This window comes from Argentina anserina, chromosome 6 (genome assembly GCF_933775445.1).
Source record: "Argentina anserina chromosome 6, drPotAnse1.1, whole genome shotgun sequence".
NCBI lineage: Eukaryota > Viridiplantae > Streptophyta > Magnoliopsida > Rosales > Rosaceae > Argentina > Argentina anserina.
Genome location: NC_065877.1, coordinates 34,038,496 through 34,064,019, shown reverse-complemented (window position 1 = coordinate 34,064,019; position 25,524 = coordinate 34,038,496). Strand labels below are relative to the sequence as shown.

Below are 25,524 nucleotides of genomic sequence, written 5' to 3'. Positions count from 1 at the left end.
ATCAAAAGTATAAATACGTACAGTTTCTTGACTCCTATTTCGTTCCCCTGGGTGAACCAAGTTTCTCAATTTTAGTTTGGATGTACTTAGCTTCACACTTCATTTCTTATTATTTCTACAATCAATATCATATTCTTGACCCCCAATCGTTTTCGCATATGTCATATGATCCTCCAAGTTTACTCCAAATCCTTTTATATATTATCATTATCATTTCCTTAATGTTGTAGTGAATTACAAGCTATCTGAACTGCACATTATCTATGTTAGACAACAACATTTTCCAGAATCAATTAAGAAAAACAAAGGAGAATAAACAAAGAATGTTTACCCAAATTCCCATAGTAGATAGCCTAAAGTAGTTACCATTTTCCACAACCCTATATATACATTTCAAAGCTTTAACCTCCCAAAGTCTCAACCTTCTTCCCACTCACTCCACCTCTCCTCCTTTTCCTTCTCCACCCTACTCCTCATATTTGCCGCCACCTCTCTCTCTCTCTCTCTCTCTCTCTCTCTCTCTCTCTCTCTCTCTCTAAAAGTCTCAACCTTTCCCATTCTCTCTAGTCTCTCTACATGCACTACCACCACTGCCGCCACTAAACCCAAAAATGGGCAACCTATGCGCCATCCTCGCCCCAAGACCCGCCCCGAAAAAAAAGCCCATTAAGCGCCTCCCGAACCCGCCGCCCGTACTCAACTCATCAAGCACCCGATGGACCCGGGTCCGATCCTCCCGCAAACAAAGCCCCGACGACGCTTTCCTCCACGAACAAGCTCTCGCCGCCGCCATCCTCTTCCAGCAGCACCAACAAAACGGCGGCGCTTCTCTTCCGTTTGATCGCTCCTCTTCTCTACGATACCCCAACGGTAACTCCACCTCCAAGAAAGCCAACAGTAACGTCTTGCCACGTAGCTCCAGCACTCGGGCTCGGTCCTTGACCGACCCGCTTCTCCAGCCTCACCAGCTTGTGAACCAGGTAGAGCTTCAATCTGGGTTCTTGCTACTTTTGGTGATACCAAGTTAAAGTTTTGATTGTTTAGTTGTTAATTATGGTAATACTAATACCAAGTTAAAGTTTGAGTTTTTGAGGTTGTTGTGTAGTTTGTTAGTTTTGTTGAGTTCATTTTGTTTCTTAGCTTTTGATCATGGTTACGTCAGTTTGGTGTTTATTTATTGTTTTTTGGGTAATTTTGGGGTGTGACTTTTGTTGGTGGAGTTAATGAGTTTTTGTAATGTAGTTGGTCTTAATGGTTTCTGAGAAATTTGTGTTCTTTTCTTGGTGGAAAGATATAAATGAGGGCGTAAAGATTGGAATTTTGGGTTTTGGAGTAGTTGTTCTGTTCATGCTGAGGTATGTATATCCAGGACCGAGATTTTCATCTATGATTAGAGTTGTGATATCTCTTTATACACGTGTACATACACATGGGATGTTTATTTCCGCGTACTGGTTGATTTGTGTGTATGCATTTGTATATGTGGAAAGGAGAAAAAAGTTTTGTTTTTAACTAAATTTTGCATTGCAGATTTGGTTTTTTCTTTATGGATGTTACTTGTTAGCTTCGTGTGAGGAACTGGTGTGACTTTGAAACAGTTCAGACATAAAACTTTAAAATGGATGTATCAAATATAAATCCAAAGAGGATACATTGGATATACCTATCAGAGTGGTGAACCTTTTTTCTGTTGTGTTGAATTTCTCGAGATTGCTTAAACTGTGGTCCGTATCACTAATGTTGGGGGAAATGTGTTTGATTGGCTCCTAATAATATTTCTTTTTATGTTGATAGGATGTAAATATTGATGATCTTGAGACCAACCACTTTGTTCTCATACATGGAGGCGGGTTTGGTGCGTGGTGTTGGTATAAAACCATTGCACTTCTAGAAGAGGGTGGTTATAAAGTTAATGCCATAGATTTAACTGGTTCTGGAATTAATTCCTCTGATACAAACACCATTGCAAGTCTTTCAGAATATGTGAAGCCTTTTACTGATTTTCTTGAGAAGCTTCCTGATGGAAAAAAGGTAAATTGAATTACCTTGCAAAAAGCTTTAATGTTCTTAATCACATTTCAATATTAATTTGCTGCTATTTTTAGTATTTTAGCTTTGTAATCTACCATGGTCTCTCAAGAGTTTTAGTGAAATCAAAATGGTGTAATGCTTAATAGTCATTGCTATCTTTCTTTATGCTCAAATTTTGACAATAGAATACGGTAGGTATGCCTATCCTGAGTCCAGTTAATGAATCTGAGCTCCTCTTATTGTGGTTGCTCTTCAGTCACACATCAAATGAAAAGAAAAAATAAATAATGATGGGACATATGGATATGATGAATCTAATGCACCATTCATCATGTACAGGATCAACTAAGCTATATTAGAATAGGGTCTTGCTGTTCTGTAAACAGAGCAGAGCTGTCACTGCATCAGTGTAGTTCATATGAGTTCCTATCTCTTTTGAACTTTGTTATTATATTATGCAGGTGATCTTGGTGGGCCATGATTTTGGTGGCGCATGTATATCGTATGCAATGGAGCTGTTTCCATTTAAAGTTGCTAAGGCCATTTTCCTTGCTGCTGCAATGTTGAAAGATGGACAAAGCACCCTTGATACATTCTCCCAACAGGTTTCCTTTCAGTCCATTTCTTCTGAATCTGTTTTGTTTGCTTTACTTTAGTTTTTCTTTTTTCATCCGTGAAATACATTTTGTAAACTGATTTCCTTACAAGTTCCTCGACTATTTGTAACATCTTGAATAACAACGAAACAATACTAGAATTAGAAAGCTCGAGTAGTTATAGATGTATTGGCTTTTCAAACTATACCTTCTGCAGTACTCTGTCATATGTAATTTGCACTATATGCCTGTGGTCCTGCCAAGATTTACGTTGGGATGTTTATACTCAAATGCAGAGACCCTAATAAAAAGGCTTTTGAATTTGAATATTTTTTGTTGGGATTGAAGGGGCAACTCAGTTATTTGTATAGCTGATAAGCCTACCGTATTCTTTGCGTTTCCAAAACTGAGTGAATTAATGGATGCGCTTACATAGGTGCTTATCACACAACAAAATTGTTAACTTTTATATTAGATTGAATGGATGACTGACGCTTAACATCATTGCAGGCAACTTCAGATGATCTTATGCGACAAGCTCAGATATTTTTGTATGCAAATGGGAATAATCAGCCTCCAACTGCTATTGATCTAGATAAATCAATGTTGAAGGATTTGTTATTCAACCAAAGTCCCTCCAAGGTACGCGCTCAACTGTGTTTTAGTAACATAAAAGGTTCAGAGGATCCATTTTGGACTATGCATGCAGGCATGTGTTCTAGTTCCTCCATTTCCCTAATCAGTTTCACTCACTTGGGTCTTTTGCTTCTTCAATCTAGGATGTTGCATTGGCTTCTGTTTCGATGAGACCAATTCCATTTGCCCCAGTTTTGGAGAAAGTGTCACTTTCTGATACGAAGTACGGATCAGTTAGGCGATTTTATATTGAAACATTAGAAGACATTGCCATACCTATCACAGTCCAAGAGAGCATGATAAATGCAAGTCCCCCTGAACAGGTCCTGCGGTTAAAAGGCGCAGATCACTCACCCTTCTTCTCAAAGCCTCAAGCACTGCACAAGTTATTGGTAGAGATCTCAAAGATTGCTTCACCCTAGAAATGCTTTTTAGGCTAGATGGCTAAGGAATTTCTGCTGACACAATAGAAAAAGCCGCTGAAATCATCAGTAATCTATGCAACTGCATTAGATAGGATTGTGAAACATATAAATGCACAGAGTAAAAGTGTTGTGCAAGTATTCATTTGAAAGAACAGAGATATGGGGTGTTTTTCTCCCTTGGAAGTTATCAGTGTTCATATTTATGCTATTGGAATTTACATTTCAAGAAGTCCACAAAAGAATGTACCATGAATAAAATTGTATACCAAATTTATTTACTTATATCTAATTAAGAGAATTGTCTTCAACATCCAGGATGCCAAATTAGTTTTTCATATCATGTGTACATATCTGGTGTTTACAAACTTGGATGTTGCCCCTTTTTACATGGGAAGCCATCACTCAGCTTCACAACAAACTAGTTTTTGAGTTCTATTACTTCTATTGGACACTTGTAGCTTTACTAGTTAAGAGCATATGACACTTTCCCATCACAGCTAATTATTGGGGACAGAAAAATAAAACAAGAAATATTATGGGTCCGCTTGACAGAGAACGCCCAACCGCATTGGCGCTTATCTTAGCCAAACCGATTTTGCCATCTCAGACATTGACCCCGTCTACAAACCGAGATTAAAATCCCGAGTATACAAATTCTGAACCATTAGTTGCAGAAGAATCTGTTTCCTGGCAATTGGCTCCAAAAGTTTGGTCCCAGAAGAAGCAAGAACAAAGTATGCATTCTAAACAAACATCACATCCTCTTGAGATTCGAATTTCTACATTCTTTTTGTGTTACGCCTGTTGTTTCTTTCTCAAGAAAAATTAGGGATCTTAATAGTCTAAAATTCTGTCCCTAAATGTAATGCATGTACTTGTATGATCTAATATTTTTGATCTGTTTTCCTCTGGATTCAAACCTGTTTGGTCACCTACGTTCTGCTGCTAACAATTATTGATTACTTAGACAAAATTGCGATTATTCTCCATGCATTGCCCTCTAGACCTCTTGTTTATGAAGAAATTTGGACCATCCAATGGTTTCTAATTCTCGTTGAGTCTTTCCTGTGATCTCTCCAAGAAGTTCTTGATGAACTTTCAATCATATTCATTCATTATGTTATATATGTTGAAATAACATGTGTTTGTTATATACGTTGCAATAACATGTGTTTTTAGGATTTCTTGCTGAACATAACCGGAAAAATGGGCCGCGGAGTCAGCTGTGGTGGTGGACAAAGTTCATTGGGATACTTGTTTGGAGGTGGAGCAGAGGTTGTTCCAAACAATACCCGTTCTCCAGGTAAGAATGCTTCTGCTAACTCCTTACCAATTGAAATGCAACCTCCTGCGGGCGTTCCCACAAAAAGGGATGGAGTTGATAAGCAAGTCCCGGCTGCAAGCAATCCCACAAAGACACAATCGTCTCCGATTAAGACTACTTCTCCTCCTGCTACAAAACCAATTGACAAGAATATTGCAGCTGGCATTCATAGCAGTCCCACAAATAATTACTTGCGTTTGGATGGCCAGAACTGTGGCAACTTCATCACGGTACAATAATCTTAGTCATGTTCGTTTCCTTTGCTTGGTTCGATATCATTGTATCGAAAAATTTGGTCATCTTGTATCATGATTTTTAGTATTTCTGGAATGAAAGTTGGCTCATTATGTCAATGCAGGATCGGCCGTCTACGAAGGTTCATTCAGCTCCGGGAGGAGGATCTTCTCTCGGATACTTGTTCGGCGGTGGTGGTGGGAAGTGATTCTTGCTCCTGAATAATGCATCAGCAGCTGAGTTTTAGCACGGATAATGTGTAATGTTATATGTTTCAGAAATGTTTGTAGTTTTATGCAATGAAACTGTGAACTAAATCTTAATGCATGACATACATGATGTAAGTGTTTATAATGAATGAGATTCTTCTGTTCGAGCATAGTGCTTCACCATGGTCCTTTTTCCTTGACAAAAATGACAGTGCACAATGGAATGCTACCTGTATTGGTTTCGTTGATTGGAACTTCATCTGTTCATCATGATTCAAAAAATGCATAATATATGGGCCTTCAAAAAAAAAAAGGGTTAATGTAATAACCCTAACTTTTAAACAACATTTGAGTGGATTTGAATTCTATGAAATTGTGAAATTTAAATTAGAATGGAGGTGATTGGTTACGACATTATGAAACGAGTAACGGATACGTTATCGGAACGTTTAATTCGAAAAACGTTACGTTTCCGCAACTTATATATCGACTTTTATTCCGTCGATCGGTTGCGAAAACGTCCTTCACGAAAGTTGTAGAGCTCGTCGATACGAGTTCGAGAGTATGTGACGTGTTCTAATCGGACGACGTACGTAAAAGTTATTAACGTCGGAAGTTAGTTTCCGATTTTTGAAACGAGTATAAATAGACATTTTCAGATTAGGGTTTCCATTATTGGAAACCCTTCTCTCTCTCTTTGTTTCGCCGCCTCCCCTCTTCTCTTTCTTCTCTCTCGGCTTCTCTCTCTCTCCCACCCCGAAACCTCACTCTCTCTTTCCCTCAATCTCACCTCTCCCTCTCGACCCCGAGTTCCTCCCTTCCCTCTTCTCTTCTCTCTCTCTCGAGGTCCTCTCTCTTCCTCTCGAACCCGAGTTCCTCCCTCTCGCCTCTTCCCCGATCCCGCGCGACAGATTGAAGCTTGGGGACCTCATCGCCGTGCTTCCCCATCGTCGACGAGCTCGGGCAAGCTCGCCACCTCCCCATCTCACCCTCGCACCCGCGCCAATGGGTTGAGCCTCTAGTTGCCGTCTACCTCCACTGCTGCTCGATCTCCTCCACTTTCATCGTCGATTCAAGAACTCTACTGTGAGATTCAAGGTAAGGATTGATGATATTGATGTTGTGTGTGGATTTTGGATGATTTTGGGTTGGATGTGTGGAGATCGGAGGGGGGTTGGAGGAGGTTGGAAGGAGAGGTTACCGCCGCCTAGAGGCGGCGCGTGTGAGTGCGTGGAGTAGCCTAGGGGCGGCGTGAGGCCGTGGGAAGGGCGGAGGAAGGAAGGGGAGAGTTTTGGTGCGGCGGTGGTGCGACACGCGCTGTTGAGAGTGTCGGCGCGTGGGCCCCACGCGCGGCCCGCCGGAGGTGGCGCGTGTGTCACACGCGCCGCCACGTGCGGCGGTGGGACAGTTTTGACAGAAGGGTATTTTGGTAATTTACTGTGTAACGGTAAATGTAAATGTAAATTTTATTTACGTATGGTAAATGTAATTAAGTTTTACCTACGGTAAATGTAATTATAAATTACTTTCAGTAATTGTAAAAAGTAATTTTGTAAAAAGGGTAATTTAGTAAATTTTATTTACTGAATTTGTATTTACATTAAATCGTATACGTACAGAAATACGTATTAATATTTATACGTACAGAAATACGTATTAATATTTATACGTACAGAAATACGTATTAATATTTATACGTACGGAAATACGTATTAACATTTATACGTACAGAAATACGTATTATTATTTATACGTACAGAAATACGTATTTAATATTTATACGTACAGAAATATGTATTAATTGAGTATTGTACAGTACCCGTGAATAGTGAACAGTGAACAGTAACTTCGTATAAACCAAAATTGCTGAACAGTAACCGTATATTACTGTTTTGGCATTTAAAGGTTTACGAAACGATTCTAAATTCTTTTCTTATTCTTTTAAGGTGATCGTTAAATCGAGGAAAGGAATTAACATCGCGAATTGTGGAATTACGCTCAAGTCAATAAGGTGAGTAAAATCTCACTGAATTACGAATCTACCCTCGTGGTGATTCAACATTTTTGCAAGTGTGTTTATCAGATGAATTACAACATGTATATAATTTAGTGGACTACATATATACAGTATAATGGTAATAAGTACATATATATATATAGTTCATTAAATTACGTACTGTTATTAATTCATTAAAAATAGTCATTTCGGTGACGGAAAATTGTGCATGAGTATGTGATTTAAATGGTACGATATGATGTGAGAATATTGTACGTAATTCTTCAGGTGTTTATGAAATATGACATGTATAGGATATAGTGAACTATGTATATATTGTATGAATGGTAATAAATACGAATATATATAGTTTGCTATATAATATACTGTTAAGATTTTTATTGTGGTGATATCGTGAAAGTTTTAAAACGTACAATATGATGAGTGATTATTGTACATGATTTCATCACGGAGAATGTTAAAAATGGTGATTTGTCTTCGGACGAGATGTGTGGTACAATATGATGTGTGATTATTGTACGTGATTTTTAACATTGAGATTGTTAAAATGTGAATTGTCTTCGGACCTGATTTTTGGTACAATATGATGTGAGATTATTGTACGTGTTTGGCAAGTCGAAACCTAGCCTTTGGCCGGGCGAAAATTACGATACAGTTAGAGCTCTAGTCTGTCTGCCTTAGTACTGCATGTGAGGTAACGGGTGGTTATCTGCACATGGGTACTCGGTGTATTTTGGATGTTGGGTAGCGGGTGGCTACCCAATATCAGCGGTGTATTACGAGAGGGGTAACAGATGTGTACCAGCGTTCTTGGTACCCGTATTATAAATGCATTGGGTAACCAGAAGGGTTACTTAATTTCCTCATGAGCTTATTATTTCATATTTCTTTGGGTCAACCAGATGGGCTGACCATTGGCTCATGGGGGCATTTATATTTGTTGTTTTGTGATCTTTCGTATATATTGATATGCGAACTGTATTGTGATTTTACTCATACGAGCTATAAGCTTACCGGGTTGTGTTTACAATCCCGGTGCACCAATTCGATGGTGTAGGGGATAATTCTGCAGGTGCTGATTAGTGGAGGTTGAGTGACGACTACAGAGGCTCGAAGTCGTTCGGATCCTACTTGTGGTGAGATTTTAGCATGGATTCGTGTGTGAGGATTTGTATTTTCATTTGTGAGATTTGTGAGTGATTTGTGAGAATTATTACATTTCCATTTTGTGTATGGATTATAATTTGGGTTGTAATAATTGGTTGTCTGAGTTGTATTGAGAACTCAGAATTGATCCGCTGTTACACTTAAATGATTTCGGTTTATTTGAGATTATTTGTGTTTAACGACTTTAGAATTTTGAGTTTTTAGGCTCGAAATTTTGGGGTCGTTACAGTTGGTATCAGAGCCTAAGTGCGTATTTGGCGATTATCAATACCATCCGGGAGCGATGATCCGACTGCAGGCGGGCCCCCATCACATGCTCCTCGGTATTGATATGTCGTCGGGTACGCGAGAGTGATTTAGGAGCCATACCTAATGGTTTGGTCCTCCGAGAAGTATCGTGATGATACTTCGATGATTCATCATATCCTGAAATTTCATGTTAATACCTATTGAATCTGTTTCAGTTGAATTCGAGATTTCACAAGTATTGACTAAGTGTTTCGTTGTTTGAAGGTGATGAACGCTGATAAGGGCCGAGGACAGGGCCGAGGACGGGCGAGAGGACGTGGTCGAGGTAGGACCGCGGGCCGAGTCCGCAACGTGGAGAACCTTTATGAGGAGGCTGCTCCACAGGTAGAGCGGGTAGGCCGAGGTCGAGGTAGGGCCACAGGTCGAGTCCGCAACGTGGAGAACCTCTATGAGGAGGCTGCTCCGCAGGAGGAGCAGGATGAGCCAGCTCCTGCGGTTAGAGATGACGGTCGAGTGTTGAAGCTGATCAAGGATATTAGTGCACTGTCAGCTCCGACATTTCATGGGGGACTAGATCACATGGTAGCTGACCATTGGATCAAGGGTATGAAGACTTATTTTGAGATGATGGAGTGCACAGAGATTGAGAAGAGAAAGATAGCTACATTCTTTCTCAAGGGTGATGCTCTAGATTGGTGGAAGAGCATGAGACAGACTGTGGATGTGTCTACATTCACATGGGGAGATTTCACCACCATATTCCAAGAGAAGTATTTTCCAGCCTCAGTACAGGAGGACTTAGAGTTGGAGTTTCTGGCATTGGTACAGGGAGACATGACCATTAGAGAGTATGATGCTCGATTCTCGCAACTGTATCGGTATGTCAGGCCTATGGGTGCGACTGCTTTAGCTCAGAAGTATCTACGTGGGCTGAAACAAGAGTACAAGACCATGATATCAGTCCTTTGCCTGACTTCACGGGAGCAGATATTTGAGAGTGCTATGAGTTTGGAGCAAGCAGAGAAGACTCGAGCATGTGATGTGGGGAACAGAGATGCGAAGGGGAAAGGCAAGGCAGTCTATACAGGCAGCGAGCACTCTGGGCCGAAGGATAGGTCATGGAAGAGGCCAAGACCCCACTATCAGGCCCCGACAAGGGCGCCACCCTTAGCCATTAGAGCAGCACCAGTCAGACCATTAGCAGCAGTGAGGTGTTATAGCTGCAATGAGATGGGACATTACGCCTCAGCATGTCCGAAACCGAAGAGAGCAGGCTGCCACCGGTGCGGGCAAGTGGGACACATAGCTCGAGATTGTACCCGACCACTTCCGGGTAGACAGGAACGGCCGCAGAGACAGCTACCAGCGGGCCAAGCTAGAGTGTTTGCAGTGGGTCAGCGAGACACAGGGATGGAAGGTACATTATCACTTTTTGACTACCTTGCTAGAGTGTTGTTTGATACGGGAGCATCGCATTCATTCATTGCTAGTTCAGTAGTGGAGATGCTAGGATGGATTCCTACACCTCTCGGGGACGCCTTATGTGTCACTTCACCCCTTGGAGTGTCACTTGAGTTAGAGACAATCTGCAAAGCTTGTCCTATATTGATTGGAAGTAGAGAGTTCTCTGCTTCGTTGATTGTGATTCCGGACCACACTTATGATGTGATCTTGGGGATTGATTGGTTGAGACCACAACATGCTGTGATTGATTGTTTTGACATGGTAGTGTCCTTTCATAGACCCGGAGAGCCAGTGTTTCGTTATCGTTGCCTCAAGTCTGATAACGCCATGAGATCAGGAGTTTTGGCACATGTGGAGTCAGTGGATCAGAAAGTATCTATCGCGGACATTGTGGTAGTATCTGAGTTTGGTGAAGTATTCCAAGAGATACCGGGGCTACCACCTCGAAGAGTGGTAGATTTCTGCATTGATGTAGTACCCGGTACAGCACCTGTGTCAAAGGCGCCATATAGAATGGGGCAGAATGAACTTAAGGAGTTGAAGGTGCAGATCGATGAGCTATTAGACCAAGGGTTCATTAGACCTAGCGTTTCACCTTGGGGAGCACCTGTTTTGTTCGTGAAGAAGAAAGATGGTTCTCTGCGGTTATGTGTGGACTACAGAGAACTGAACAAGGTGACCATCAAGAATAGGTATCCCTTACCTAGGATTGATGACTTGTTCGATCAGCTCAAAGGTGCTACAGTGTTCTCTAAGATTGATTTGAGATCCGGTTATCATCAACTCAGAGTGAAGGAAGAAGATATATCGAAGACAGCCTTCAGGACCCGGTATGGACATTATGAGTTTGTTGTCATGCCATTTGGTCTAACGAATGCACCAGCTGTCTTCATGAGTTTGATGAACCAAGTATTTAGTCCATACTTGGATGAGTTCGTAGTGGTGTTTGTGGATGACATTCTGATATACTCCAAGACACAAGAAGAACATGTGGTGCACCTGAGAACAGTGTTGCAGACCTTGAAGGAGGCGAGACTGTATGCCAAGCTAGAGAAGTGTGAGTTCTGGAAAGAAGAGGTCAAATTCCTTGGTCATGTTGTCTCAAAAGATGGAGTACTAGTGGACCCGGCAAAGGTAGAGGCAGTGAAGAATTGGAGTCGTCCAAAGAACCCTACAGAGATACGTAGTTTCCTCGGTTTGGCAGGTTACTACAGGAGGTTTATCGAGGGGTTTTCTAGTATCGCATCTTCATTGACCAAGTTGACCAAGAAAGATACTCCGTTCGTGTGGACGGATGCATGTGAGGAAGCATTCAGCAAACTAAAGACTAGACTGACCACAGCTCCAGTGTTGACGATTCCCTCTAGTGGTGGTGGCTATGTCATTTACAGTGATGCTTCGCTCCAAGGTTTGGGTTGTGTGTTGATGCAGCATGGAGGAGTTGTTGCGTATGGCTCGAGACAGTTGAAGATTCATGAGAAGAATTATCCGACACACGACCTAGAGCTTGCGGCAGTTGTATTTGCCCTGAAGATTTGGAGACATTACTTGTATGGTGAGAAATTTCAACTCTTTTCAGATCATAAGAGTTTGAAGTACTTGTTCTCACAGAAGGAGCTGAATATGAGGCAGAGGAGATGGATGGAACTCCTCAAGGACTATGACTTCACATTAGAGTACCACCCGGGGAAGGCAAATGTGGTGGCTGATGCCTTGAGCAGAAAACCGAGAGGCGTAGTAGCTTCACTTATGGTCCAGGAATGGTTCATGCTAGAAGCTGCATCAGAGTTTGATTTGGTACCATCGGGAGGAAAACCAAGGGTCTTTCTTGGTAGTGTCACAGTGCAACCCACATTGATCACGAGGATCATACAGGGTCAGGCGCAGGATAGGCACTCACGAGCGAAGTTGGCGGAGCTTGTAGTTGATACGCTTGACGAGTGTCCTTCTGAGTGGAGAGTTGGACCCGATGGAGGGTTGAGGTTTGGGGCAAGATTGTGTGTCCCAGATTGTGATGATCTTCGGGAGGAGGTCCTTCGTACGGCACATCGATCACGTTACACCATTCATCCAGGGAACACCAAGATGTACAAGGACCTATGCAGACAATTCTGGTGGAACGGTATGAAGAAAGATGTAGCAGAGTTTGTATCGAAGTGCCTTACATGTCAGCAAGTGAAAGCAGAACATCAACGACCAGCTGGCATGTTGAAACCACTGACTATTCCTCTTTGGAAGTGGGAGCAGATATCGATGGATTTTGTGACCGGATTACCTAGATCGAAGAAGGGTCACGATGCCATATGGGTGATTGTCGATCGGTTGACGAAGTCGGCTCATTTTCTCCCAGTGTCGATGAAGTACTCAGTGGACGTGCTTGGGAAGCTATATGTGGATGAGGTAGTGAGACTTCATGGTGCTCCAGTTTCTATTGTTTCTGATAGAGATGCGCGTTTCACTTCGAAGTTCTGGGGTGGGTTGCAGAAGGCGATGGGCACCACCTTGGATATGAGTACAGCTTTTCACCCTCAGACCGATGGACAGACGGAAAGGGTGAATCAGGTGATGGAAGACATGTTGAGAGCATGTGTGCTGGATTTCAAGGGTAGCTGGGAAGATCATTTGAGATTGATTGAGTTTGCCTACAACAACAGCTACCATTCTAGCATTGGTATGGCACCGTATGAGGCACTTTATGGTAGGCCATGTCGATCTCCGATCTGTTGGGCCGAAGTTGGTGATGAGGCACTGATGGGCCCAGAGGTGGTCCAGGAAACCACTGAGAAGATCTCGATCATTCGGGATAGAATCCGGACCGCTCAGAGTAGACAGAAGAGCTATGCAGACCTGAAGAGGAGACATGTGGAGTTTGAGATAGGTGATCATGTGTTCTTGAAAGTTTCGCCTATGAGGGGTGTAGTGAGATTTGGCAAGAAGGGAAAGTTGGCTCCGAGGTACGTTGGACCCTTTGAGATACTTGAGAAGGTGGGCGAACTAGCTTATCGACTAGCCTTGCCTACTAGCATGTCGGGCGTACACAACGTCTTCCACATTTCCATGCTGAGGAAGTATGTACCAGATGAGTCTCATGTGATCGACCATAGCACCATTGAAGTGAAAGAAAATGCCACGTTTGTGGTCGAGCCGGTTCGTATCCTGGATAGATCCACAAAGAAGCTTCGGAGGAGAGAAGTTGAGCTAGTCAAGGTGCTGTGGAGTCACCATGATGAGGGTGACGCATCTTGGGAGCTAGAGTCAGATATGATGACCAGATATCCACAGTTGTTTGTTGAGTAAGTTTGAATTTCGGGACGAAATTCCTTTAAGGGGGGTAGATTGTAATAACCCTAACTTTTAAACAACATTTGAGTGGATTTGAATTCTATGAAATTGTGAAATTTAAATTAGAATGGAGGTGATTGGTTACGACATTATGAAACGAGTAACGGATACGTTATCGGAACGTTTAATTCGAAAAACGTTACGTTTCCGCAACTTATATATCGACTTTTATTCCGTCGATCGGTTGCGAAAACGTCCTTCACGAAAGTTGTAGAGCTCGTCGATACGAGTTCGAGAGTATGTGACGTGTTCTAATCGGACGACGTACGTAAAAGTTATTAACGTCGGAAGTTAGTTTCCGATTTTTGAAACGAGTATAAATAGACATTTTCAGATTAGGGTTTCCATTATTGGAAACCCTTCTCTCTCTCTTTGTTTCGCCGCCTCCCCTCTTCTCTTTCTTCTCTCTCGGCTTCTCTCTCTCTCCCACCCCGAAACCTCACTCTCTCTTTCCCTCAATCTCACCTCTCCCTCTCGACCCCGAGTTCCTCCCTTCCCTCTTCTCTTCTCTCTCTCTCGAGGTCCTCTCTCTTCCTCTCGAACCCGAGTTCCTCCCTCTCGCCTCTTCCCCGATCCCGCGCGACAGATTGAAGCTTGGGGACCTCATCGCCGTGCTTCCCCATCGTCGACGAGCTCGGGCAAGCTCGCCACCTCCCCATCTCACCCTCGCACCCGCGCCAATGGGTTGAGCCTCTAGTTGCCGTCTACCTCCACTGCTGCTCGATCTCCTCCACTTTCATCGTCGATTCAAGAACTCTACTGTGAGATTCAAGGTAAGGATTGATGATATTGATGTTGTGTGTGGATTTTGGATGATTTTGGGTTGGATGTGTGGAGATCGGAGGGGGGTTGGAGGAGGTTGGAAGGAGAGGTTACCGCCGCCTAGAGGCGGCGCGTGTGAGTGCGTGGAGTAGCCTAGGGGCGGCGTGAGGCCGTGGGAAGGGCGGAGGAAGGAAGGGGAGAGTTTTGGTGCGGCGGTGGTGCGACACGCGCTGTTGAGAGTGTCGGCGCGTGGGCCCCACGCGCGGCCCGCCGGAGGTGGCGCGTGTGTCGCACGCGCCGCCACGTGCGGCGGTGGGACAGTTTTGACAGAAGGGTATTTTGGTAATTTACTGTGTAACGGTAAATGTAAATGTAAATTTTATTTACGTATGGTAAATGTAATTAAGTTTTACCTACGGTAAATGTAATTATAAATTACTTTCAGTAATTGTAAAAAGTAATTTTGTAAAAAGGGTAATTTAGTAAATTTTATTTACTGAATTTGTATTTACATTAAATCGTATACGTACAGAAATACGTATTAATATTTATACGTACAGAAATACGTATTAATATTTATACGTACAGAAATACGTATTAATATTTATACGTACGGAAATACGTATTAACATTTATACGTACAGAAATACGTATTATTATTTATACGTACAGAAATACGTATTTAATATTTATACGTACAGAAATATGTATTAATTGAGTATTGTACAGTACCCGTGAATAGTGAACAGTGAACAGTAACTTCGTATAAACCAAAATTGCTGAACAGTAACCGTATATTACTGTTTTGGCATTTAAAGGTTTACGAAACGATTCTAAATTCTTTTCTTATTCTTTTAAGGTGATCGTTAAATCGAGGAAAGGAATTAACATCGCGAATTGTGGAATTACGCTCAAGTCAATAAGGTGAGTAAAATCTCACTGAATTACGAATCTACCCTCGTGGTGATTCAACATTTTTGCAAGTGTGTTTATCAGATGAATTACAACATGTATATAATTTAGTGGACTACATATATACAGTATAATGGTAATAAGTACATATATATATATAGTTCATTAAATTACGTACTGTTATTAATTCATTAAAAATAGTCATTTCGGTGACGGAAAATTGTGCATGAGTATGTGATTTAAATGGTACGATATGATGTGAGAATATTGTACGTAATTCTTCAGGTGTTTATGAAATATGACATGTATAGGATATAGTGAACTATGTATATATTGTATGAATGGTAATAAATACGAATATATATAGTTTGCTATATAATATACTGTTAAGATTTTTATTGTGGTGATATCGTGAAAGTTTTAAAACGTACAATATGATGAGTGATTATTGTACATGATTTCATCACGGAGAATGTTAAAAATGGTGATTTGTCTTCGGACGAGATGTGTGGTACAATATGATGTGTGATTATTGTACGTGATTTTTAACATTGAGATTGTTAAAATGTGAATTGTCTTCGGACCTGATTTTTGGTACAATATGATGTGAGATTATTGTACGTGTTTGGCAAGTCGAAACCTAGCCTTTGGCCGGGCGAAAATTACGATACAGTTAGAGCTCTAGTCTGTCTGCCTTAGTACTGCATGTGAGGTAACGGGTGGTTATCTGCACATGGGTACTCGGTGTATTTTGGATGTTGGGTAGCGGGTGGCTACCCAATATCAGCGGTGTATTACGAGAGGGGTAACAGATGTGTACCAGCGTTCTTGGTACCCGTATTATAAATGCATTGGGTAACCAGAAGGGTTACTTAATTTCCTCATGAGCTTATTATTTCATATTTCTTTGGGTCAACCAGATGGGCTGACCATTGGCTCATGGGGGCATTTATATTTGTTGTTTTGTGATCTTTCGTATATATTGATATGCGAACTGTATTGTGATTTTACTCATACGAGCTATAAGCTTACCGGGTTGTGTTTACAATCCCGGTGCACCAATTCGATGGTGTAGGGGATAATTCTGCAGGTGCTGATTAGTGGAGGTTGAGTGACGACTACAGAGGCTCGAAGTCGTTCGGATCCTACTTGTGGTGAGATTTTAGCATGGATTCGTGTGTGAGGATTTGTATTTTCATTTGTGAGATTTGTGAGTGATTTGTGAGAATTATTACATTTCCATTTTGTGTATGGATTATAATTTGGGTTGTAATAATTGGTTGTCTGAGTTGTATTGAGAACTCAGAATTGATCCGCTGTTACACTTAAATGATTTCGGTTTATTTGAGATTATTTGTGTTTAACGACTTTAGAATTTTGAGTTTTTAGGCTCGAAATTTTGGGGTCGTTACAGTTGGTATCAGAGCCTAAGTGCGTATTTGGCGATTATCAATACCATCCGGGAGCGATGATCCGACTGCAGGCGGGCCCCCATCACATGCTCCTCGGTATTGATATGTCGTCGGGTACGCGAGAGTGATTTAGGAGCCATACCTAATGGTTTGGTCCTCCGAGAAGTATCGTGATGATACTTCGATGATTCATCATATCCTGAAATTTCATGTTAATACCTATTGAATCTGTTTCAGTTGAATTCGAGATTTCACAAGTATTGACTAAGTGTTTCGTTGTTTGAAGGTGATGAACGCTGATAAGGGCCGAGGACAGGGCCGAGGACGGGCGAGAGGACGTGGTCGAGGTAGGACCGCGGGCCGAGTCCGCAACGTGGAGAACCTTTATGAGGAGGCTGCTCCACAGGTAGAGCGGGTAGGCCGAGGTCGAGGTAGGGCCACAGGTCGAGTCCGCAACGTGGAGAACCTCTATGAGGAGGCTGCTCCGCAGGAGGAGCAGGATGAGCCAGCTCCTGCGGTTAGAGATGACGGTCGAGTGTTGAAGCTGATCAAGGATATTAGTGCACTGTCAGCTCCGACATTTCATGGGGGACTAGATCACATGGTAGCTGATCATTGGATCAAGGGTATGAAGACTTATTTTGAGATGATGGAGTGCACAGAGATTGAGAAGAGAAAGATAGCTACATTCTTTCTCAAGGGTGATGCTCTAGATTGGTGGAAGAGCATGAGACAGACTGTGGATGTGTCTACATTCACATGGGGAGATTTCACCACCATATTCCAAGAGAAGTATTTTCCAGCCTCAGTACAGGAGGACTTAGAGTTGGAGTTTCTGGCATTGGTACAGGGAGACATGACCATTAGAGAGTATGATGCTCGATTCTCGCAACTGTATCGGTATGTCAGGCCTATGGGTGCGACTGCTTTAGCTCAGAAGTATCTACGTGGGCTGAAACAAGAGTACAAGACCATGATATCAGTCCTTTGCCTGACTTCACGGGAGCAGATATTTGAGAGTGCTATGAGTTTGGAGCAAGCAGAGAAGACTCGAGCATGTGATGTGGGGAACAGAGATGCGAAGGGGAAAGGCAAGGCAGTCTATACAGGCAGCGAGCACTATGGGCCGAAGGATAGGTCATGGAAGAGGCCAAGACCCCACTATCAGGCCCCGACAAGGGCGCCACCCTTAGCCATTAGAGCAGCACCAGTCAGACCATTAGCAGCAGTGAGGTGTTATAGCTGCAATGAGATGGGACATTACGCCTCAGCATGTCCGAAACCGAAGAGAGCAGGCTGCCACCGGTGCGGGCAAGTGGGACACATAGCTCGAGATTGTACCCGACCACTTCCGGGTAGACAGGAACGGCCGCAGAGACAGCTACCAGCGGGCCAAGCTAGAGTGTTTGCAGTGGGTCAGCGAGACACAGGGATGGAAGGTACATTATCACTTTTTGACTACCTTGCTAGAGTGTTGTTTGATACGGGAGCATCGCATTCATTCATTGCTAGTTCAGTAGTGGAGATGCTAGGATTGATTCCTACACCTCTCGGGGACGCCTTATGTGTCACTTCACCCCTTGGAGTGTCACTTGAGTTAGAGACAATCTGCAAAGCTTGTCCTATATTGATTGGAAGTAGAGAGTTCTCTGCTTCGTTGATTGTGATTCCGGACCACACTTATGATGTGATCTTGGGGATTGATTGGTTGAGACCACAACATGCTGTGATTGATTGTTTTGACATGGTAGTGTCCTTTCATAGACCCGGAGAGCCAGTGTTTCGTTATCGTTGCCTCAAGTCTGATAACGCCATGAGATCAGGAGTTTTGGCACATGTGGAGTCAGTGGATCAGAAAGTATCTATCGCGGACATTGTGGTAGTATCTGAGTTTGGTGAAGTATTCCAAGAGATACCGGGGCTACCACCTCGAAGAGTGGTAGATTTCTGCATTGATGTAGTACCCGGTACAGCACCTGTGTCAAAGGCGCCATATAGAATGGGGCAGAATGAACTTAAGGAGTTGAAGGTGCAGATCGATGAGCTATTAGACCAAGGGTTCATTAGACCTAGCGTTTCACCTTGGGGAGCACCTGTTTTGTTCGTGAAGAAGAAAGATGGTTCTCTGCGGTTATGTGTGGACTACAGAGAACTGAACAAGGTGACCATCAAGAATAGGTATCCCTTACCTAGGATTGATGACTTGTTCGATCAGCTCAAAGGTGCTACAGTGTTCTCTAAGATTGATTTGAGATCCGGTTATCATCAACTCAGAGTGAAGGAAGAAGATATATCGAAGACAGCCTTCAGGACCCGGTATGGACATTATGAGTTTGTTGTCATGCCATTTGGTCTAACGAATGCACCAGCTGTCTTCATGAGTTTGATGAACCAAGTATTTAGTCCATACTTGGATGAGTTCGTAGTGGTGTTTGTGGATGACATTCTGATATACTCCAAGACACAAGAAGAACATGTGGTGCACCTGAGAACAGTGTTGCAGACCTTGAAGGAGGCGAGACTGTATGCCAAGCTAGAGAAGTGTGAGTTCTGGAAAGAAGAGGTCAAATTCCTTGGTCATGTTGTCTCAAAAGATGGAGTACTAGTGGACCCGGCAAAGGTAGAGGCAGTGAAGAATTGGAGTCGTCCAAAGAACCCTACAGAGATACGTAGTTTCCTCGGTTTGGCAGGTTACTACAGGAGGTTTATCGAGGGGTTTTCTAGTATCGCATCTTCATTGACCAAGTTGACCAAGAAAGATACTCCGTTCGTGTGGACGGATGCATGTGAGGAAGCATTCAGCAAACTAAAGACTAGACTGACCACAGCTCCAGTGTTGACGATTCCCTCTAGTGGTGGTGGCTATGTCATTTACAGTGATGCTTCGCTCCAAGGTTTGGGTTGTGTGTTGATGCAGCATGGAGGAGTTGTTGCGTATGGCTCGAGACAGTTGAAGATTCATGAGAAGAATTATCCGACACACGACCTAGAGCTTGCGGCAGTTGTATTTGCCCTGAAGATTTGGAGACATTACTTGTATGGTGAGAAATTTCAACTCTTTTCAGATCATAAGAGTTTGAAGTACTTGTTCTCACAGAAGGAGCTGAATATGAGGCAGAGGAGATGGATGGAACTCCTCAAGGACTATGACTTCACATTAGAGTACCACCCGGGGAAGGCAAATGTGGTGGCTGATGCCTTGAGCAGAAAACCGAGAGGCGTAGTAGCTTCACTTATGGTCCAGGAATGGTTCATGCTAGAAGCTGCATCAGAGTTTGATTTGGTACCATCGGGAGGAAAACCAAGGGTCTTTCTTGGTAGTGTCACAGTGCAACCCACATTGATCACGAGGATCATACAGGGTCAGGCGCAGGATAGGCACTCACGAGCGAAGTTGGCGGAGCTTGTAGTTGATACGCTTGACGAGTGTCCTTCTGAGTGGAGAGTTGGACCCGATGGAGGGTTGAGGTTTGGGGCAAGATTGTGTGTCCCAGATTGTGATGATCTTCGGGAGGAGGTCCTTCGTACGGCACATCGATCACGTTACACCATTCATCCAGGGAACACCAAGATGTACAAGGACCTATGCAGACAATTCTGGTGGAACGGTATGAAGAAAGATGTAGCAGAGTTTGTATCGAAGTGCCTTACATGTCAGCAAGTGAAAGCAGAACATCAACGACCAGCTGGCATGTTGAAACCACTGACTATTCCTCTTTGGAAGTGGGAGCAGATATCGATGGATTTTGTGACCGGATTACCTAGATCGAAGAAGGGTCACGATGCCATATGGGTGATTGTCGATCGGTTGACGAAGTCGGCTCATTTTCTCCCAGTGTCGATGAAGTACTCAGTGGACGTGCTTGGGAAGCTATATGTGGATGAGGTAGTGAGACTTCATGGTGCTCCAGTTTCTATTGTTTCTGATAGAGATGCGCGTTTCACTTCGAAGTTCTGGGGTGGGTTGCAGAAGGCGATGGGCACCACCTTGGATATGAGTACAGCTTTTCACCCTCAGACCGATGGACAGACGGAAAGGGTGAATCAGGTGATGGAAGACATGTTGAGAGCATGTGTGCTGGATTTCAAGGGTAGCTGGGAAGATCATTTGAGATTGATTGAGTTTGCCTACAACAACAGCTACCATTCTAGCATTGGTATGGCACCGTATGAGGCACTTTATGGTAGGCCATGTCGATCTCCGATCTGTTGGGCCGAAGTTGGTGATGAGGCACTGATGGGCCCAGAGGTGGTCCAGGAAACCACTGAGAAGATCTCGATCATTCGGGATAGAATCCGGACCGCTCAGAGTAGACAGAAGAGCTATGCAGACCTGAAGAGGAGACATGTGGAGTTTGAGATAGGTGATCATGTGTTCTTGAAAGTTTCGCCTATGAGGGGTGTAGTGAGATTTGGCAAGAAGGGAAAGTTGGCTCCGAGGTACGTTGGACCCTTTGAGATACTTGAGAAGGTGGGCGAACTAGCTTATCGACTAGCCTTGCCTACTAGCATGTCGGGCGTACACAACGTCTTCCACATTTCCATGCTGAGGAAGTATGTACCAGATGAGTCTCATGTGATCGACCATAGCACCATTGAAGTGAAAGAAAATGCCACGTTTGTGGTCGAGCCGGTTCGTATCCTGGATAGATCCACAAAGAAGCTTCGGAGGAGAGAAGTTGAGCTAGTCAAGGTGCTGTGGAGTCACCATGATGAGGGTGACGCATCTTGGGAGCTAGAGTCAGATATGATGACCAGATATCCACAGTTGTTTGTTGAGTAAGTTTGAATTTCGGGACGAAATTCCTTTAAGGGGGGTAGATTGTAATAACCCTAACTTTTAAACAACATTTGAGTGGATTTGAATTCTATGAAATTGTGAAATTTAAATTAGAATGGAGGTGATTGGTTACGACATTATGAAACGAGTAACGGATACGTTATCGGAACGTTTAATTCGAAAAACGTTACGTTTCCGCAACTTATATATCGACTTTTATTCCGTCGATCGGTTGCGAAAACGTCCTTCACGAAAGTTGTAGAGCTCGTCGATACGAGTTCGAGAGTATGTGACGTGTTCTAATCGGACGACGTACGTAAAAGTTATTAACGTCGGAAGTTAGTTTCCGATTTTTGAAACGAGTATAAATAGACATTTTCAGATTAGGGTTTCCATTATTGGAAACCCTTCTCTCTCTCTTTGTTTCGCCGCCTCCCCTCTTCTCTTTCTTCTCTCTCGGCTTCTCTCTCTCTCCCACCCCGAAACCTCACTCTCTCTTTCCCTCAATCTCACCTCTCCCTCTCGACCCCGAGTTCCTCCCTTCCCTCTTCTCTTCTCTCTCTCTCGAGGTCCTCTCTCTTCCTCTCGAACCCGAGTTCCTCCCTCTCGCCTCTTCCCCGATCCCGCGCGACAGATTGAAGCTTGGGGACCTCATCGCCGTGCTTCCCCATCGTCGACGAGCTCGGGCAAGCTCGCCACCTCCCCATCTCACCCTCGCACCCGCGCCAATGGGTTGAGCCTCTAGTTGCCGTCTACCTCCACTGCTGCTCGATCTCCTCCACTTTCATCGTCGATTCAAGAACTCTACTGTGAGATTCAAGGTAAGGATTGATGATATTGATGTTGTGTGTGGATTTTGGATGATTTTGGGTTGGATGTGTGGAGATCGGAGGGGGGTTGGAGGAGGTTGGAAGGAGAGGTTACCGCCGCCTAGAGGCGGCGCGTGTGAGTGCGTGGAGTAGCCTAGGGGCGGCGTGAGGCCGTGGGAAGGGCGGAGGAAGGAAGGGGAGAGTTTTGGTGCGGCGGTGGTGCGACACGCGCTGTTGAGAGTGTCGGCGCGTGGGCCCCACGCGCGGCCCGCCGGAGGTGGCGCGTGTGTCACACGCGCCGCCACGTGCGGCGGTGGGACAGTTTTGACAGAAGGGTATTTTGGTAATTTACTGTGTAACGGTAAATGTAAATGTAAATTTTATTTACGTATGGTAAATGTAATTAAGTTTTACCTACGGTAAATGTAATTATAAATTACTTTCAGTAATTGTAAAAAGTAATTTTGTAAAAAGGGTAATTTAGTAAATTTTATTTACTGAATTTGTATTTACATTAAATCGTATACGTACAGAAATACGTATTAATATTTATACGTACAGAAATACGTATTAATATTTATACGTACAGAAATACGTATTAATATTTATACGTACGGAAATACGTATTAACATTTATACGTACAGAAATACGTATTATTATTTATACGTACAGAAATACGTATTTAATATTTATACGTACAGAAATATGTATTAATTGAGTATTGTACAGTACCCGTGAATAGTGAACAGTGAACAGTAACTTCGTATAAACCAAAATTGCTGAACAGTAACCGTATATTACTGTTTTGGCATTTAAAGGTTTACGAAACGATTCTAAATTCTTTTCTTATTCTTTTAAGGTGATCGTTAAATCGAGGAAAGGAATTAACATCGCGAATTGTGGAATTACGCTCAAGTCAATAAGGTGAGTAAAATCTCACTGAATTACGAATCTACCCTCGTGGTGATTCAACATTTTTGCAAGTGTGTTTATCAGATGAATTACAACATGTATATAATTTAGTGGACTACATATATACAGTATAATGGTAATAAGTACATATATATATATAGTTCATTAAATTACGTACTGTTATTAATTCATTAAAAATAGTCATTTCGGTGACGGAAAATTGTGCATGAGTATGTGATTTAAATGGTACGATATGATGTGAGAATATTGTACGTAATTCTTCAGGTGTTTATGAAATATGACATGTATAGGATATAGTGAACTATGTATATATTGTATGAATGGTAATAAATACGAATATATATAGTTTGCTATATAATATACTGTTAAGATTTTTATTGTGGTGATATCGTGAAAGTTTTAAAACGTACAATATGATGAGTGATTATTGTACATGATTTCATCACGGAGAATGTTAAAAATGGTGATTTGTCTTCGGACGAGATGTGTGGTACAATATGATGTGTGATTATTGTACGTGATTTTTAACATTGAGATTGTTAAAATGTGAATTGTCTTCGGACCTGATTTTTGGTACAATATGATGTGAGATTATTGTACGTGTTTGGCAAGTCGAAACCTAGCCTTTGGCCGGGCGAAAATTACGATACAGTTAGAGCTCTAGTCTGTCTGCCTTAGTACTGCATGTGAGGTAACGGGTGGTTATCTGCACATGGGTACTCGGTGTATTTTGGATGTTGGGTAGCGGGTGGCTACCCAATATCAGCGGTGTATTACGAGAGGGGTAACAGATGTGTACCAGCGTTCTTGGTACCCGTATTATAAATGCATTGGGTAACCAGAAGGGTTACTTAATTTCCTCATGAGCTTATTATTTCATATTTCTTTGGGTCAACCAGATGGGCTGACCATTGGCTCATGGGGGCATTTATATTTGTTGTTTTGTGATCTTTCGTATATATTGATATGCGAACTGTATTGTGATTTTACTCATACGAGCTATAAGCTTACCGGGTTGTGTTTACAATCCCGGTGCACCAATTCGATGGTGTAGGGGATAATTCTGCAGGTGCTGATTAGTGGAGGTTGAGTGACGACTACAGAGGCTCGAAGTCGTTCGGATCCTACTTGTGGTGAGATTTTAGCATGGATTCGTGTGTGAGGATTTGTATTTTCATTTGTGAGATTTGTGAGTGATTTGTGAGAATTATTACATTTCCATTTTGTGTATGGATTATAATTTGGGTTGTAATAATTGGTTGTCTGAGTTGTATTGAGAACTCAGAATTGATCCGCTGTTACACTTAAATGATTTCGGTTTATTTGAGATTATTTGTGTTTAACGACTTTAGAATTTTGAGTTTTTAGGCTCGAAATTTTGGGGTCGTTACAGTTAAAAACAATATGGGCCGAAGAAAAGAAAAAATGAGGGACTTAACAACATAATGACTATATTCATACATTCTAAAATGACACTCGGAGCTTCATCTTTTACCTAAATAGTTTTGACTTAATCAATACATATGAAATTATAAAAAAATATATAACAATAAAAATACAAGAATGAAAATAATTATTTATTTATCTATTATAAAATACAAATATAGATAATTATTTTTTTATATTTATTGCTAGACAATCCAAAATATGATATCAAATTGCATTAAATGATTTAATTGATTACCTTCTTTTTGGATAAACATTATTAGTAAAAAATTTAATATAGTTGATAAACATCAAATTGAACGTGGACGATTTAATTTATAAACTATATAACTATATATAATTTCTCATAAATTTCGATTTGAACAAAAAAAAACTCGTTCATTAAAGGTTAAAATATTTCATATACATTGATGAACAAAACTCGTTAATTAGAGATTAAAATATTTCATATACGCGAATGTTACTATCAATGAATGAAACATATAGTTTATCAATTTATTATGAATTTAGAAAACAAGTGGAATAATGATCGAGTTAATTCAAGAAGATAATTTGTGTGATTATTGTATATTTTTTGAGTTTTATATAATAAATGAATTTAAAAGAGAGTTAGAAAAAATTAATAAATAGTAGTATGATTTATATATTAAATTAAATAATGAGTATTTTAATTTTTTTTAGAGATTTAAATAATATTTTATGTATTTATAAAAGTAAAATAGATGTTTATTGAGTAACAAAGTCTAAATACAAAAACCGTTTTTAAGTACAAATG

At 41.9% G+C, this 25,524-nt stretch overlaps 2 protein-coding genes across 2 annotated transcripts; both read left to right on the top strand.

Moving 5' to 3' along the window:
* Positions 1-426: 426 nt before the first annotated feature.
* Positions 427-3,975, top strand: LOC126798106 (putative methylesterase 11, chloroplastic). The gene is made up of 5 exons (XM_050524947.1): positions 427-980; positions 1,795-2,031; positions 2,493-2,636; positions 3,138-3,269; positions 3,407-3,975. Exons 1-5 carry the CDS (start codon positions 612-614, stop codon positions 3,683-3,685), a joined length of 1,161 nt encoding a protein of 386 aa, XP_050380904.1. The 5' UTR covers positions 427-611; the 3' UTR covers positions 3,686-3,975.
* Positions 3,976-4,276: 301 nt separating this feature from the next.
* LOC126798116 (protein SPIRAL1-like 1) lies at positions 4,277-5,575 on the top strand. Its single transcript, XM_050524957.1, has 3 exons — positions 4,277-4,422; positions 4,868-5,242; positions 5,371-5,575. The coding sequence occupies exons 2-3, from the start codon at positions 4,895-4,897 to the stop codon at positions 5,452-5,454; spliced, it is 432 nt and encodes a 143-aa protein (XP_050380914.1). The 5' UTR covers positions 4,277-4,422; positions 4,868-4,894; the 3' UTR covers positions 5,455-5,575.
* Positions 5,576-25,524: the final 19,949 nt, after the last annotated feature.